Source organism: Pipistrellus kuhlii, unplaced genomic scaffold (assembly GCF_014108245.1).
Source record: "Pipistrellus kuhlii isolate mPipKuh1 unplaced genomic scaffold, mPipKuh1.p scaffold_m20_p_50, whole genome shotgun sequence".
NCBI lineage: Eukaryota > Metazoa > Chordata > Mammalia > Chiroptera > Vespertilionidae > Pipistrellus > Pipistrellus kuhlii.
In genome coordinates, this window is record NW_023425552.1 from 1457302 (window position 1) to 1475000 (window position 17699).

At 50.5% G+C, this 17699-nt stretch overlaps 1 protein-coding gene across 1 annotated transcript in view; it reads right to left on the reverse strand.

The window, feature by feature from the left end:
* HOMER2 (homer scaffold protein 2) overlaps positions 1-17699 on the reverse strand; it is a 63409-nt gene that overhangs the window by 19477 nt on the left and 26233 nt on the right. The window contains 2 exon segments of the mRNA XM_036415660.2: positions 1765-1896; positions 12073-12229. Of these exon segments, the coding sequence (XP_036271553.1) occupies positions 1765-1896; positions 12073-12229 (289 nt within the window).

The window sequence follows — 17699 nt, forward strand, 5'->3', positions numbered from 1 at the left end:
TTAAATGAGCGCCTCCAGCCGAAACCAGTTTGGCTCAGTGGTAGAGCCTGGGTCTGCGGAATGAAAGGTCCCGGGTTCGATTCCGGTCAGGGGCATGTACATTGGTTGCGGGCACATCCCCGGTGGGGGGTGTGCAAGAGGCAACTGGTCGATGTTTCTCTCTCATCGACGTTTCTAGCTCTCTATCTCTCTCCCTTCCTCTCTGTAAAAAACTCAATAAAATATATTTTAAAAATAATAATAATTAAAAAAAAATAAAAACAATAAATGAGGGCCTCCATGCGGGGGTCCCTTTATCCAGCCCGGTTATGGTGTTTGATCACCACGTCCCCCTCCGGGACTGTGGGGAGGGGCTCCGTGGGGTCGGGCACATCTGGCCACAGCTGCCCTCTCGAGCCCAAGCTCCTCTTTGCCAGCCAATTGCCACCTGCGAGACTGCCGGCTCACTTCCTGGTGACTTACCAGCGTGTGGTTAATCGTTCTCTTCGCAGAGAAGGGGGGGGGGGGTGGGCTGGTTTGAAATATCCTGAACAAAGGAGACCTCTGTGGGCCCATGTGGTGCGTCTCGGCGACAAAGGCAGGCGCAGTCTCAGAGCCGGGGCTCGGGAACGGCTCAGGACCAGGACTCCTCCTTGAGGACAGGACGCGGCCTCCTGTCGGGGGGAATCACACTCAGTGGTTGAGTGTGTTGACCTATGAACCAGGAGGTCATGGTTTGATTCCTGGTCAGGGCACGTGCCCGGATTGCAGGCTCGATCCCCAGAGGGGGGCATGCAGAAAGCAGCCGATGAATGATTCTCTCTCATTGTTGATGTTTCTATCTCTCTCCCTCTCCCTTCCTCTCTGAAATCAATAAAAATATATTTTTAAAAATCGTATCCAGTTCTAGCTTGTTTGGCTCAGTGGATAGAGCATCAGCCTGTGGACTGAAGGGTCCAGGGTTCGATTCCAGTCAAGGGCATGTACTTGGTTGCAGACTCCTCCCTGGCCCAGGCCCTGGTTGGATCTCCTGCAGGAGGCAACCAATCGATGTGTTTCTCTCACATCGATGTTTCCCTCTTTCTCTCCCTCTCCCTTCCACTCTCTCTAAACATCAATGAAAAAAATATCCTCGGGTGAGGATTAACAAAAAAACAAAACAAAAACCAAGAAACAAAAAGAACTGCTGTTAGGTATCACCTCTTTCTCCGACCAGAGCTCCAACTAGAGGGTCAAGGTTGCTGCTGACACCGCCCAGGGAGCAGGGCGGACATGCGGGTGGATGGACGGACAGATGGCAGGCAGGCCGCCTCCCGGTGCTGCGAGCTCGGGCTCTGAAGCAGCGTGTGTGTGGGACATGCTTTCCTTTCCCGAGTGACATCTCTATTTCAAGGAGCCTGGCATGTCTCAAAGGTCACCTGAGCCGAAAACGGTGTGGCTCAGTGGATAGAGCGTCAGCCTGCGGACTGAAAGGTCCCGGGTTCGATTCCAGTCAAGGGCATGTACTTTGGTTGCGGGCACAAACCCAGTGGGGGGTGTGAGGAAGGCAGCTGGTCAATGATAATCTCTCATCGACGTGTCTAACTCTCTATCCCTCTCCCTTCCTCTCTGTAAAAAATCAGTAAATATATAAAAGGTGACCTGGTCTGGCAGCCCTGGGGGCCAGAAGGGGCAGAGCCGCAGGCAGAGCGTCCTGCTCACCACGGGGCACTGCCGGCTGGCCCTGCCACGCACGGCCTGGCGGGGATTAGGGGGAGAGAGAGAGAGGCGGGGGGGCCACGTTACCTTCGTCAGCTGCAGCTCCGACGAAAACCCCAAACCAAACACCGTGTTGGCTCTGCTGTCGGCCCACTGCCCGAACTTCTGCGACGTTTTGGTGAAGGTCATGTTGGGTGTGATTGTGCTGTTGATGATCACCTGCGGGAAGACGGCGGGAGAGCGGAGGCGTGAACCCCGAGTCCGACGCCACAGCGACTCCGTCTCTGCGGGTGACGCCAGGACCTGGCCCCCACCCTCCCCGACTTCTCGCGCTTCTGGCACCTCCCATGCTGAGTCAGGTGCACAGCCACAATGAGGGGCAATGCCAGAGGCTTAAGAACAGACTCTCAGCCTGAAATAAGAGCTTTTACAAATTTTTAAAAAATATATATTTTATTGATTTTTGTACAGAGAGGAAAGGAGAGAGATAGATGAGTTAGAAACATCAATGAGAGAGAGTCATCGATCAGCTGCCTCTTGCACACCCCCTACTGGGAATGTGCCCGAAACCAAGGTACATGCCCTTGACCGGAATCGAACCCAGGGCCCTTCAGTCCCCAAGCCGACGCTCTACCCATTGAGCCACACCGGTCCCGGCAGCTTTTACAAATTACCAGTGGGAGAAAGTGTCTCCTAAGCACAGTTTCCAGAATGGCTCTTTCTTTGCCCAAATAAAGACCAGACACTCAACTGCCCTCAATGGCCAGCCAGGCCACATTTGGCCGAAGAATGTCATGTCGTATGATTTTTTAATATATTTTATTGATACTTTACAGAGAGAAAGGGAGAGGGACAGAGAGCTAGAAACATCGATGAGAGAAAAGTATCGACCAGCTGCCTCCTGCACACACCCCACCACGAATGTGCTCACAACCAAGGTATGTGCCCTTGACCGGAATCGAGTCAAACAAGCTGGAACTGGATATGAGTTTTAAAATATATATCTATATATTTATATATCTATATATCTATATCTATATCTATATCTATATCTATATCTATATCTATATCTATATCTATATCTATATCTATAACTATATCTATATATATTAACCTGTGGACTGAAGGGTCCCAAGTTCGATTCTAGTCAAGGGCACATGCCCGGGTTGTGGGCTCCATCCCCAGTAGGGGGTGTGCAGGAAGGAGCCGATCAATGATTCTCATCACTGGTGTTTCTTTCTCTCTCTCCCTCTCCCTTCCTCTCTGAAATATATATATATATATATATATATATATATATATATATATATATATATTTTTTTTTTTTTTTTTTTTTTTTTTTTTTTTAAGAGGCTTTAGGACGTGGGAGGAGGGAGTCATGGAGAGCAGGCTGTTGTGAAAAGAGAGGTGACCTTCTGGTGAAGACACACCAGCAAAGCAAACACCCTTGACCCCTGGCCTCTGACCTGCCACCGGCCAAACCAAGCAGAAGCCAGAGGCCCTGCAGGTCAGTCAGCCTTTCCGGCCGGAAGAGGGCAGAGGATGGATCGGGAGGGGGGGGGGAGGACTATTCATTCTTTTGGTGCAGCTTCCTGCCTTCCCTGGATGCCAGGCACGCTGCCAGCGCAGGCACAGTGATGGATGAGTCCCGATTCCTGCTCTTCACCTCGCAGGGGGCCGGAAGAGGGCAGAGACGGGAATACAAATGCTCACCCGAGAACCGATGTGTTCTAAAGTATCAATTTCTCCCTCCGACAGAAATCCTTGGAAGCCCTAAGCCTCTAAGAAGCGCTCAAAGAAAAACGCCCTTGGAGATCAGGGATTCTTGGACGTCTACTAAGCAGCATAAAACGAGAGCTAGTCGAAACCGGTGTGGTTCAGTGGATAGAGCATCAGCCTGCGGACTCAAGGGTCCCAGGTTGGATTCCGGTCAAGGGCATGTGCCTTGGTTGTGGGCACATCCCCAGTGGGGGGTGTGCAGGGGGCTGCTGGTGGATGTTTCTCTCTCATCGATGTTTCTAGCTCTTTATCCCTCTCCCTTCCTCTGCGTAGAAAATCAATAAAACAATAAATAAATAAATGAGTGCTAAGCCTCCCTCAGTCCCCAGGTCCCACCGCCTCACCCCCATCCCCGGGGTCCCTCCCACCCTCACAGCTGCATGGGGCCCTCACCACTGGGGCAGACCGAGGCCCCTCGCTCAGGGAACACACATTGCTACGCTGGCATGTTTTGGCGGGAGTGCCTCTGCCCCCTTGTTCCCTACTCACAGGCCTGCTTCCAGGGACAGGAGGATACTTTGGTCCCGGGTCAGCACAGTACCTCTCATTCATTCATTCATTCATTCATTCTGTCATCAGCATCAAGGAGGCCAAGCATTTCCCAAGCACAGCCTATACAGTAAGGTGACCAGACGTCCCGCTTCTGGCGGGACAGTCCCGATTTTTAACCATTTTTGGGGACTTTTTTAAAACGCCGAGGAACGCGGGACAGACACCTTGTTAGAAAGCGGGACGTCTGGTCACCTTAGCCTACAGGGTCGCCCGTGCTGGAGGTCGGCCAAGAAGGCAAAGGAAGCCACTTCTCCCACCGCCTGCTCTTGCCACCTGCAGGCTTGGCAAAGCCCTGGCAAAGCCCTGGCTCTCGGCCAGCTCACCAAAGCCTCTGGGGCTTTTGGGACCTCCTGGGTCCACGCGGGAGGCGGGAGGGAGGGAGGAGGGGGGAGGAAAGGGGAGGAAAGCCCTCATTTTCTCCCACACGATCCTTTACATTCAACAGCCTCTCCGCCCTCACCGTAAGCCCTCGGCTGCAATTAGCGAGCCGACTGCTGGCCGCTGGCCCAGGCAACCCAGCGCGCTGACCTTCTCAGAGCAGCCGGCCGACAGCGGGAGCGGCCGCGCTGCCAGAACGGCCAGCCAGGCCCTCCTCCCTTCTCTGCCCATAACGGCCTGGGCTCCACGTGGCTCGGGCACCGGGACAAGGCCTCCCGCAGAGCTGGACAGACAGCACCTCGGGATCCGCTCCTTCCGGGCAGGGACCTCTCTGTCCTCCGGGCCCTGCTCGCGCCTGGAGGCCACCTCAGTGGCCGGTGCTGCTTGGAGCCTCTGCCTCATTTCTGACTCCCCCCTCTGCTCTGCAGGGATGAGGAGGGGAGGGAAAGCGGACACCCATGAAAGGTGCCCATGTTTTGTTTTGTAATATATTGTATTGATTTTTTCCAGAGAGGAAGAAAGAGAGATAGAGAGCTAGAAATGTCAGTGAGAGAGAAACATGGACCAGCTGCCTCTTGCACACCCTTTACTAGGGATGTGCCCGCAACCAAGGTACATGCCCTTGACCGGAATCGAACCTGGGACCCTTCAGTCCGCAGACTGACGCAATATCCGCTGAACCAAACCGGTTTCAGCACCCATGTTTTTTTGTTTTTTTGTTTGTATTTATTTATTTATTTTTTTATTTTAATATATTTTATTGATTTTTTTTGCTCCCCCCCCTCCCTCCCACACATCCCCTCCCTCCCTGCATGTTTTTTTGTTTGTTTGTTTTAATATATTTTATGGATTTTTTTTTTTTACGGAGAGAAAGTGAGAGAGATAGAGTTAGAAACATCGATGAGAGAAAGTCATCGATCAGCTGCCTCTTGCACACCCCCTACTGGGGATGTGCCCGCAACCAAGGTACATGCCCTTGACTGGAATCGAACCTGGGACCCTTCAGTCCATAGACTCTACCCACTGAGCCACACCGGTTTCAGCGCCCATGTTTTATACACAGTGATTATGCTGCTTAGCAGACGTCCAAGGCTTGGTTCGGGAAGATGCATGGGCCCCCTCTCGTTACGCTGGAGAGGACAAGGATGTAAGCCAGGGGTCCTCAAACTTTTTAAAGTGGGGGCCAGATCACGGTCCCTCAGAGAGCTGGAGGGCCGGACTATATGAACTACTAATTCCTACTGTAACACCTCGGCTGCGCTCACTGCCCAAAAAACCTGGCGGGCCGGATCAGACTCCTCTGCGGGCCGCATGTGGCCCGCGGGCCGTAGTTTGAAGACGCCTGGAAGCCATCAGCTCAGCTTCACTAGGAATGTGGCAACTGCATCACCATTGTTTGCCGTGGTTAATCCTCACCAGAGGATATTGATACATTGATTTTTAGAGAGTGGAAGGGAGAGGGAGAGGCAGAGAGAAACATCGACGTGAGAGAGACACACCGATTGGTTGCCTCCTGCACGTACCCTGACCAGCGCCAGGGGACCTGCCCTTGACCGGAATCAAACCCGGGGCCTTTCGGTCCTTGGGCCAATGCTCTATCCACTGAGCCACACCGGCTCGGGTGAAACTATTATTGCCATTCCATTGAAGTATGTCTGCTGATACGAAGCAAGGGTCAGGCGGGGGTGTGGGGCAACAGGAGCTCACGGACTGGGAAAACCCCTGTGGCTTCCTCGGGTCACGTTAAAAAGGCCACTCCCACCACATGGCAATCCCAGTCCTCGGTGTACACCTGAGAAGAAGCTCCGTGTGGGTAAAGCAGGGGAAACGGGCAGTTATTCACAGTAGCAGCGTTTGCAGAAAGCATGTCCAGCCGAAGCTGGTTTGGCTCAGTGGATAGAGCGTCGGCCTGCGGACTGAAGGGTCCCGGGTTCGATTCCGGTCAAGGGCATGTGCCTTGGTTGCGAGCACATCCCCATTGGGGGGTGTGCAGGAGGCAGTTGGTCGATGTTTCTCTCTCATTGATGTTTCTAGCTCTCTATCTCTCTCCCTTCCTCTCTGTAAAAAAATCAATAAAATATATTTTTTTAAAAAAACAAAAAAAAACAGGGAGCCGGTGTTTCTGCGCCAAACCACCTCTGATCAGAGCTCTGGGAAGCTGGGTCTGCCAGATGCACGCACGGGGCTCCCTGCTGTCCACGCGCAGGGCCGACCTGGTGACAGTCGGAAGCTCTGATCCTGGTGCCCTCTAAGCAGTGACCCTCGCCCTGCCCGCTGCCCTCCTGCGGCCAAGGCACAGCTAGCCAAGCCTGGAGAGCACGCGGCCAGCTTGACCTCATCGCCTGCTAACTCCCCCCCCCCCGCCCCTGGCATTGCCCACACCAGCTGGGGGCCGGGACGCCAAAGCCAAGCCAGAGGCCTGCTCCCCGATCCTCAAGGAGGGCATCGCATGCCCAGAAGGGGATCGGGTCCCGGCACGCCTGCCTCGCGGAGTCTTCAGCAGCAGCCGGGACTAACACGTGCCATGGCGTCTCCGAGGAGAAGCAGCATCTGAGGAGAAGCGTTTCGGGAAGATGAACCACGGGTCTGAGCACAGATCCGCCCCAGGATGAGCCCGCCAAGGGCTCTCTGGGGGAGGAGAGAGCTTCACGCATCCTTTCTGGAGTAAACACGGTGCAGGGCTGGCCCGAGCAAGGAGCCTGCAGTGCCCTGCGTGGAGCGACAGCTGCTGTGGCGGACGGCGGCCCCTCCTCCCGGCACCGGCCTGTGCGCGGTGGGCTGCCTGTGGCTGACTCAGCAGCTCAGGTGCTGTGACCTCTGCTCGCAACGACCTCCAAGGCCCTTCCTCGCCAGCAGCTTGCACTGGGGATGGCAGCTGGCCTGGTAGCAGCGGGCAGAGGCCAAGGGTCATGGGCAGAACCTGGGCCCCAGACCTGCCCAAGGCAGAGAGCGGTGCAGCCGGAGGGCCAGGTCACGGCCGCCCCCAAAGGCTAAAAGCATCTGTCACCTCAGTTCAGATTAACATTAGGGATCAAAGGCCTAAAAGAAGGGTGTTGTCCCGATGTGGTACTGGGGTGGGGTGGGGTGGGGGAGTGGGCAAGGGCAGCAAACCAGATTCCTGTCAAGCCAAAACCGGTGTGGCTCAGTGGATAGAGCGTCGGGCTGCGGACTGAAAGGTCCCGGGTTCGATTCCGGTCAAGGGCATGGACCTTGGTTGCGGGCACATCCCCGGTGGGGTGTGTGCAAGAGGCAGCTGATGGATGATTCTCTCCCATCGATGTATCTAACTCTCTATCCCTCTCTCTTCCTCTCTGTAAAAAATCAATAAAATGTATTTAAAAAAAAAAGATTCCTGTCAATGCATCACTGGGGATGCTGGCCCCTATTCCTGTCCCCAGGAAGGAAGGAGGTCCCGCTGGCTTATGCAGGCAGGGCGGAGGCTGGGGCTGCGGGGTTGGGAACTTGGGGGCGGGGAGAGGAAGGAGGGGAGGCCGAAGATACTAGACAGTGACAGGTGCTGCCACCCTGCGGGGTCTCCATGCTGGGCTCCTCTCCACTCCCCGTACCCCGGCTGGGCTTACGGCCACTGCAGGCACAGGGTCCAATCTAGGCCTAGGCTGCTGGTTTTATTTTATTTTTTATTTTTTAATATATTTTATTGATTTTTTTACAGAAAGGAAGAGAGAGGGATAAAGAGTTAGAAACATCGATGAGAGAGAAAAACATCGATCGGCTGCCTCTTGCACACCCCCCACCGGGGATGTACCCGCAACCAAGGTACATGCCCTTGGCCAGAATAGAACCCGGGACCTTTCAGTCCGCAGGAGGACGCTCTATCTACTGAGCCAAACCGGTTTCGGCTAGACTGCTGGTTTTACGTAAAGGTCCAGCGGGCTGAGGTGGTGCTGGGACCACAGTCCAGTGCTCTGTTCCAGTCCTCAAGGCAGGACCCTTGCTCCCCATCCTTGGCCCCAAGGGGCAACCACAGTAATGAAATGACTGAGACCCATCCATCCCCGCCTTCCCACAATCCCCTGGGCCTTGGCTGCCACATAAAATGCCCCCATTTGCAGAATGCGGCCCTGTCATGGATCTTGTGCCTGGAACTCTGGGTGGGATCCGGGAAGGGAAGGCAGCAGGTGCCATAGGAGCCGTGGGCTCCCTCTCTGAATTCCCGGGGGGAGAGGGGGGGCATGGTGTGGGTTTCCAATGCCCACTTTTTTAAAAAAATACATATATATATATATATATATATATATATTTATTTTTTTTTTTACAGAGAGGAAGAGAGAGGGATAAAGAGTCAGAAACATCGATGTGAGAGAATCATCAATCAGCTGCCTCCTGCACAACCCCTACTCGGGATGTGCCCACAACCAAGGCACATGCCCTTGACTGGAATAGAACCTGGGACCTTTCAGTCTGCAGGCTGATGCTCTATCCATTGAGCAACACCAGTTTCAGCAGTAATTCAATGCCCACTTTTTAGGTGACTCTGGGACTTGACCGATCCCCAATACTGAGTCTAAATTAGCCTCATTTTGCAGCGTGGGGTCAGCCCGCCCTCCTACGCCCCTTTGATTGCTCACAGCCGGTGCGTCCGGCAGGGGCCCAGCGGGCTGTCACAGCCTTCAGAGCCCGCAGTGCCACGGCTGACACTTTGACAGATGACTAAAAGCCCAGCTAATCGGACAGAAGCACTTCCCCTAAGCAAGTCCCTTTATCTGTATTTAAGCTCCATCTATCCTTGGATAACTCAACTGACAACGGTGCCAGCCCCTCTGAGGGATGGCGGATGAAGTGACACAATCGATGGATAAAAGAAAGCCAGGGATTCTGACTCACCGCCCCCATCAGAACATCCCGGCAGAGGCCGGAGATGCCAGCTCAAAAGCCCAGAGCAAGCCGAAACCGGTGTGGCTCAGTGGATAAGAGCGTCAGCTATGGACTGAAGGGTTCCAGATTCGATTGCGGTCAAGGGCATGTGCCTTGGTTGCGGGCACATCCCCAGTGGGAGGCGTGCAGGAGGCAGCTGATGGATGTTTCTCTCTCATCGATGTTTCTAGCTCTCTATCCCTCTCCCTTCCTCTCTGTAAAAAAATCAATAAAATATATATTTTTAAAAATCAATTCCTACGCCTAAGAACATCAAAACCAGACTAACTACAATATCCAGTGCTGCCAAGGGTGCACTAAACTGGCATTCTCACATACGCTGGAAGAAAGGCCTCTTTGGGGAGCAAGTTGGCAACATCCATCAAGAGCTATAACATGCCAAAACCAGTGTGGCTCAGTGGGTAGAGCGTCAGCCTGCGGACTGAAGGATCCGGGTTTCGATTCCGGTCAAGGGCATGTACCTTGGTTGCGGGCACATCCCTTGTAGGGGTGTACAAGAGGCAGCTGATCGATGATTCTCTCTCATTGATGCTTCTAACTCTCTATCCCTCTCTCTTCCTCTCTGTAAAAAATTAATAAAATATATATATTTTTTAAAAGTGCTATAACAAGTGGAATAGATATTTCTCCAAAGGACATACGGAAGGCCAAGAGACACATGAAAAAAATGTTCAAAGTCACTAATCATCAGAGAAATGCAAATTAAAACCCCATTGAGACATCCCCTCACGCCTGTCAGAATGGCTGTCACCAACAAATCAACAAACGACAAGTGCCGGCGAGGATGCGGAGAGAAGGGAGCTCTCGTGCACGGCTGGTGGGAATGCAGACTGGTGCAGCCGCTGTGGAGAACAGTATGGAGTTTTCCTCAAAAAATTAAAAGTGGAACTGCTGTTTGACCCAGCGATCCCACTTCCGGGAACATATCCTAGAAATCCCAAAAACACCTATCAGAAAGAATACATGCACCCCTACGTTCATAGCATTATGTACAATAGCTAAGATTTGGAAACAGCCCAAGTGCCCATCAGTAGATGTGTAGATAAAAATACTGTGGGACATTTACACTGTGGAATACTGTGCAGCAGTAAAAAAAAAAAAAAAAAAGAGGGCTCTCTTACCCTTTGGGACAGCGTCGAGGGACCTGGAAAATATTATACTAAGTGAAAATATTATACTAAGCCAAACTGAGAAAGACAAGTGTCACATGACCTCATTCATTTGTGGAATCTAATGAACAAAATGAATTGACCAACAAAATAAGATCTGAAGCAGAGAGGCCCGGAACAGACTGGCATGTGGAGTTCGGGGACAAGAAGACATAATCCAGAGAATTATATACCTCCTGGAGGCCCGGTGAGTGAAGATTCGTGCAAGAATGGGCCTTCCTTCCCTTGGCTGCCTGTCAGCACCGCCTTCACTCTGGCCAGAGCCCCCGTTTTGCTCCAGCCCAGAGCTCCCTTTCTGCCTTCCCACACTGCCCAGAGGCCCTGAGCAGCTGGGGCAACACACAACACCCCATCCCAGCCAACAGGAGCCTGCATATGCAAATTAACCTGCCATCTCTGTTGGGTTCATTTGCATACTCTCTCCTGATTGGCTGGTGGGTGTTGTGAAGGTATGGTTAATTTGCATCTTACTCATTTATTAGTGTACATATGTATAGCCCATGGACACAGAAAATAAAGACCTGGGGGTGGATGGGAAAGAGCAAGGAAAGGGAAAAGGAAATGGGAGATATCTGTAACACATCAACAATAAAAAAATACATTTAAAAATAACTATAAAGTGTTAATATATTATTTCCAGCAATGTGTCCTAAGGAAATGTCCAAAAGAAAGCAATAGGTCTGTTCGATGATCAATTGAGGTCATTGGTTGCATGGAAGATGCTCACTATCTATAGTAGCAAAAAACTGGGAGCCACTTAAATATCTAACCATAAAGGGAGAGATTAAGGACATTATAGAGCGTTGGTGGGATGATCACACAGACATTGAAATGCGAGTTATAAAGATAATGTGGTACCAGGGAAATATTTTTTCTTCATTTGCCATCATTTTAATGAAAAACAAACAAACAAAACAAAAAAAAAAACAGCTCTATCTGGTTTGGCTCACTGGACAGAACATCAGCCTGAAGACTGAAGGGTCCCAGGTTCAATTCCAGTCAGTGCATGTACCTTGGTTGTGGGCACATCCCCAGTGTGAGGTGTTCAGGAGGCAGCTGATCGATGTTTCTCTCTCATGTTTCTAACTCTCTATCCCTCTCCCTTCCTCTCTGCAAAAAAATCAACTATATATATATATATATATATATATATATATATATATATATATATATATATATATTTTATTTATTTTTTTTTTTTTTAAAGGCAGGAGCCGAAACCGGTTTGGCTCAGTGGTAGAGCGTCGTCTGTGGACTGAAAGGTCCCAGGTTCGATTCCCGTCAGGGGCATGTACCTTGGCTGCGGGCACATCCCCGGTGCGAGGTGTGCAAGAGGCAGCTGGTTGATGTTTCTCTCTCATCGACGTTTCTAGCTCTCCATCTCTCTCCCTTCCTCTCTGTAAAATATCAATAAAAAAAAAAATATATATATATATATATAGTATATATATATATAAAGGCAGGATATATGATTATAAGACATTAATTCTCACAATAACACCTGTGGGGAGGTGGCAGGATCGGGGGTGCATCCTTTTCCCGCCACTTCCCAACTCCATCACCTGGCTTTGGATGAAACACATGTGACCGTGAACGCTAAAACCGGCCCGCGGGGCGGTACCTTGGCTCCATCCACGCTGATGATCCGGTAGCTGTTCCTGATGACATCGTAGAAGTAGGACACGGTGACGGCCTGCTTGCTCGCAGGCACCCAGTTCTTCTTGGTGGTGGGGTCGATCTGGAAGACGTGCGCCCGTGTGGTGAATATGGGCTGTTCTCTGCAAGGCGAGAGACGGGCGCGTGAGTGGATGTACCATTTATTATTTATAAGCCGCCTACCGTTCCCGGCGATTTTAATATAGCTTATAAGGAGAGATCCATATGCATGAGGACAATTAAAATAAGAAAAGGGAAGCCGAAACCGGTTTGGCTCAGTGGATAGAGCGTCGGTCTGCGGACTGAAAGGTCCCGGGTTCGATTCCGGTCGGGGGCATGTATGTTGGCTGCGGGCACATCCCCTGGTAGGGGGTGTGCAAGAGGCAGCTGGTCGATGTTTCTCTCTCATCGACGTTTCTAGCTCTCTATCTCTCTCCCTTCCTCTCTGTAAAAAATCAGTAAAATATATTTTAAAAAATAATTAATAAGAAAAGGGAAGAGAGGAGAGACACCAGAGACGTAGTTTATGGAAACCTAACATCCTGAGGTTGTGGGGAAACTGGCATAATAATCAATTTGCTTAAAATGCAGCTCCTGCCGAAACCAGTTTGGCTCAGCGGATAGAGCATCGGCCTGTGGACTGGAAGGTCCCAGGTTCAATTCCGGTCAAGGGCATGTACCTTGGTTGTAGACACGTTCCCAGAGGGGGTGTACAGGAGGCAGCTGATTAATGTTTCTCTCTCATCGGTGTTTCTAACTTTCTATCCCTTTCCCTTCCTCTCTGTAAAAAAATCAATAATATATATTAAAAAAAAAAATTTTTTTTTAAATGCAGCTCCTGGTCCAGTGAGTTTGTGCACCCCATTAACTGTCCTTTTTTTTTTTTTTTTTTTTTTTCTTTCTCACATCCTGTTGGCATTTTTAGGAATTTGCAACGAATTTATTGTGGGAGATTCTACAATAATGTTAGGATTTTGCTAACCATTTGTAACCTCACAGTCTATTTCTGTTAAGTACTTCTCAAATCCAAAGCATTTTATTAATGATGCACTCATTCATAACTGTCCGACCCTTAAAGTTTTATGTTTCCAACTTATGAACCCTTTTGAGTTTTATGTAAAATTCATCAGATCTTTCTCTAGCTAATCTTTTTTTATTTTTAATATATTTTATCGATTTTCTTTCGTGTTTTTTTTTTGAAGAGAGGAAGGGAGAGGGATAGAGAGCTAGAAACATCAATGAGAGAGAATCATCGACCAGCTGCCTCCTGTACACCCCCCACTGGGATGTGCCCGAAACCAGGGTATATGCTCTTGGCCAGAATCAAACTTGGGACCTTTCAGTCCGCAGGCCGACGCTCTATCCACTGAGCCAAACTGGTTTCAGCTCTTTGGCTAATCTTGCCTCTACTTTGCTGCTTTTTCATTCCACACACCTGTAAATTCTTCATGTGATTATTAACTGTTAGCATATTATCTATTTTTCTGTTGAGTGGCGAATTAGTTAGATCTTGACAATGAGCATTAAGAAATAAGGCAAGCGAAACCGGTTTGGCTCAGTGAATAGAGCATCATCAGCCTGCAGACTGAAGGGTCCTGGGTTCGATTCCAGACAAAGGCATGTACCTTGGTTGCGGGCACATTCCCCAGTAGGGGGTGTGCAGGAGGCAGCTGATGGATGTTTCTCTCTCATCGATGTTTCTAGCTCTCTGTCCCTCTCTCTTCCTATCTGTAAAAAAATCAATATTTATTTATTTATTTATTTATTTATTTATTTTTAAAGAAGAGGAAGAAGCAGCGCCTCTGGGAGTGTGGACTACCTGGTCATCTCTCTTCTCTCAACAGCGACCGAGTTCACCCACTCACTCAGCCCGGGGTGAGTGCTGTGAAAACAAAAGGAATGTTCTCGCTGCAGCTGTCGCATCTGGCGCCCAGGGCAGGCTGGGCGGCGAGCGTGCGCCTGAACACGGTCTGCCACCCAGGCCCATGCGGGCAGGCTGACATCTGGAGGCCCAGCTGTGCTGCCGCCACCCAGGTGACATGTTCTGCTAATCGTCTGAGTCCCCCACCACAGGGCATAACACTTGCTCAAGCGGGATGAAAGAAGGGGGCCGTGGGATGGGTAGCAGGAGTTTTTATTTTTATTTATTTTTATTTTTTATTTTTTATTTTTTATTTTATTGATTTTTTTTTACAGAGAGGAAGGGAGAGGGGTAGAGAGTTAGAAACATCGATGAGAGAGACTCATCGATCAGCCGCCTCCTGCACCCCTCCCCCCCCCCCACTGGGGATGTGCCCGCAACCAAGGTATGTGCCCTTGACTGGACTTGAACCTGGGACCTTTCAGTCCGCAGGCCGATGCTCTATCCACTGAGCCACACGGGTTTCGGCGGGAGTAGAGGTTTTTAAAGGACTGGATTGTGCTAAAACCCTGCCTCCCTTGTGCAGGGCACCAACAAGTTGGGCAGAGTCCCCCTCCTCTTCAGGGTTTCCAGACCTTCCCTCGTGCCCTCCACACTGAGGGAGAGAGATCGGGTCTGGGTTTCAGCGCCTCAGACCTCTGACAGCAGTGAGCTGAGCACTTCACCTGCAAATACAGGTGTCCCTGCCCCAGCCTCGCCCCTGGCAACCTGTCTCTCCGGGGCAGGGAGGGGGCTGAAGGTTTATTCTTTTTTATTAAATATATATATTTTTATTGATTTTTTACAGAGAGGAAGAGAGAGGGATAGAGAGTTAGAAACATTGATGAGAGAGAAACAACCATCAGCTGCCTCCTGCACACCCCCTACTGGGGATGTGCCTGCAACCAAGGTACATGCCCTTGACTGGAATCGAACTTGGGATCCTTGAGTCCACAGGCCGACGCTCTATCCACTGAGCCAAACCGGTCAGGGCTAGATCTGGGATTTTAAAGTCAGTGCAAGTAGCATGGACAGCATCCCTCTTAATCATTATGCTGTTCCCTCTCCCTAAATTAAGGGTCTGTATCTGGCAGCTTATTTTTTTTTTAATATATTTTTATTGATTGCAGACAGGAAGGGAGAGGGAGGGAGGGAGAGGGAGAAAGAGAGAGAGAGAGAGAGAGAGAGAGAGAGAGAGAGAGAGAGAGAGAGAGAGAAAGAAACATCAGTGATGAGAGAGAATCATTGATCAACTGCCTCCTGCAGGGCCTTACTGAGGATCGAGCCTGGAACCTAAGCATGTGCTCTTGACCGGAATCAAACCCGGGACCCTTCAGTCCACAGGCGGACAACACTATCCACTGAGCCACACCGGTTAGGGCCTGGCAGCTTCTGATGACTTTCCCAATGGTACTCACCTCATGTACCCAGGGCCCTCTGAGCAGGGGTGGGATCTATGATTTGCTTTGAACCAAAAGAATATGTCAGAGGAGATGGGATGTCCCTTGTACAAGCAAGTTACGTAGGACTGTGACTTCTGTCTTGCTAGCAAAGTCTCTCCATGGAGTCCGTCTGGCTGGTGTTGATGAAGCCGGCTGCCATTGGTGGGGAGGCCCACATGGCAGGAACGGAGGGTAGCCTCCAGCCAACAGCCAGAGTGGAACTGAGGTCCTTCATCTAAACCACTCAAGTCCTAGGCAGTGTGGCTCAGTGGATAGAGCCTCAGCCTGCAGACTGAAGGGACCCAAGTTCAATTCCAATCAAGGGCATGTACTGCGGTTGCAAGCACCTGGTTTGGGTACATACAGAAGGCAACCAATCGATGTGTCTCTCTCACATCAGTGTTTGTCTCTTCCTCTTCCTCCCACTCTCTCTAAAAATCAATGGAAAAAATGTCCTCAGGTGAAGATTAAAAAAAAAAAGAAGAAGAAAAGAAGTTGAAACCAATTTGGCTCAGGGGATAGAGCGTCGGCCTGCAGACTGAAGGGTCCCAGGTTCGATTCCGGTCAAGGGCATGTACATTGGTTGCGGGCACATCCCCAGTGGGGTGTGTGCAAGAGGCAGCTGATCGATGGTTCTCTCTCATCGATGTTTCTAACTCTCTATCCCTCTCCCTTCCTCTCTATGAAAAATCAATAAAATATATTTAAAAAAAAAAAAAACTAACTTAGGGTCACCGTGACTTCAGGCGACCTGCACACACCCCTACATCTTCCTGGGCAAAGTCAGAGCGTGCCGCAGAACTCGCCCCAAAATCCCGAAAAGCGGACCCCAGCTCCGACGGGGCATCCTGCCTCACCCGAGAAAGTGGAAGGGACGGAACTAGGACACAGACGTCAGCTCCCGTAAAGTGTGCGAACCGGTATAAATAGAAAAATCCGAGGGAAGCAGAACTCTCCGGCCCAGGAGGCCACCTTGCCCGCCCAGCAGGGAAGAGCTGGAGAGAGTGCGTGTCAGAGAACAGAGACCCCCCCCCTTCAGATCCCATTTATCCTCCCCTCTTTGGTGTCCGCAGCATGGGGAGTCTGTTTCAAATAGACGCGCATTCCCCCTTCGGCACTTTAAATAGAAAGGAAGATGCTTCTGGATGGAGAAGTGTTTTTAAGGCAGACAATGCGACCGACTGTTCCCAGTCTTTTTAGAGCTGAATAAACACCGATTGCTGCTCGCTGAGCACATTTTGGAACCTGGCAGTAATTGTCCTCGAGAATAATTAAGACACTCTGTGCAAAACATGTATGTTTGGAACATGAGAACCGCTCGGCCGAGGGGCCACTCACTCTGGCTTAGGCCCGATTCTGGCCCCAGGTGAGAGGATTCTGCAAAGAATTGGCATGACTACTTTTTTCTTTTCCTGTTTTCTTTTCTTTCTAAATATATTTTATTGATTTTTCACAGAGAGGAAGAGAAAGGGATAGAGAGTTAGAAACATCGATGAGAGAGAAACATCGACCAGCTGCCTCCTGCACACCCCCTACCGGGGATGTGCCCGCAACCAAGGTCCATGCCCTTGACCGGAATCGAACCCTGGACCCTCCAGTCCGCAGGCCGACGCTCTATCCACTGAGCAAAACCGGTTTCGGTATGACTACTTTTATCAGAAAAATAATGTGTTCTTTTCTAATAGCCCCTCACTTGCGATGCTCAGCTCCTGGCTTTTTCTGCTAGGCACCTATAAAAACCTCACAGTTCTTACTCTCCCTATGTCTCCTTGACTTGAATTAAATCATTCATAGATTTTACAGCCTTTAAACAGTGCTTCCAAGTCTCCTGGATGCCCTCCCTGGTGTAGCTGCCCTGAGTCTTTTTTTTTTTTAAGAAATATTTTGATTTTTTTACGGAGAGGAAGGGAGAGGGATAAAAAGTCAGAAACATCGATGAGAGAGGAACATCCATCAGCTGCCTCCTGCACACTCCCCACTGGGCGTGTGCCCACAACCAAGGTACATGCCCTTGACCGGAATGGGGTTGGCTACGCCCCATGGTTAGCCACGCCCATGGGAAACCTGCACCTGCTGGCCCTGAGCCAGGAGTCTGTTTCCCTGCCAGGTCTGAACGCCTCCAAGTGGGTCACAACACACCCATTCTGTTCAAGTCACCGCCACCTGCCCCACACTGCCCGGCTGACTAAACCTGACAAGTGAGAGGTCTCGTCTAAGTTACATTTGTCACAAATCCTCCTCCTCCTCCTC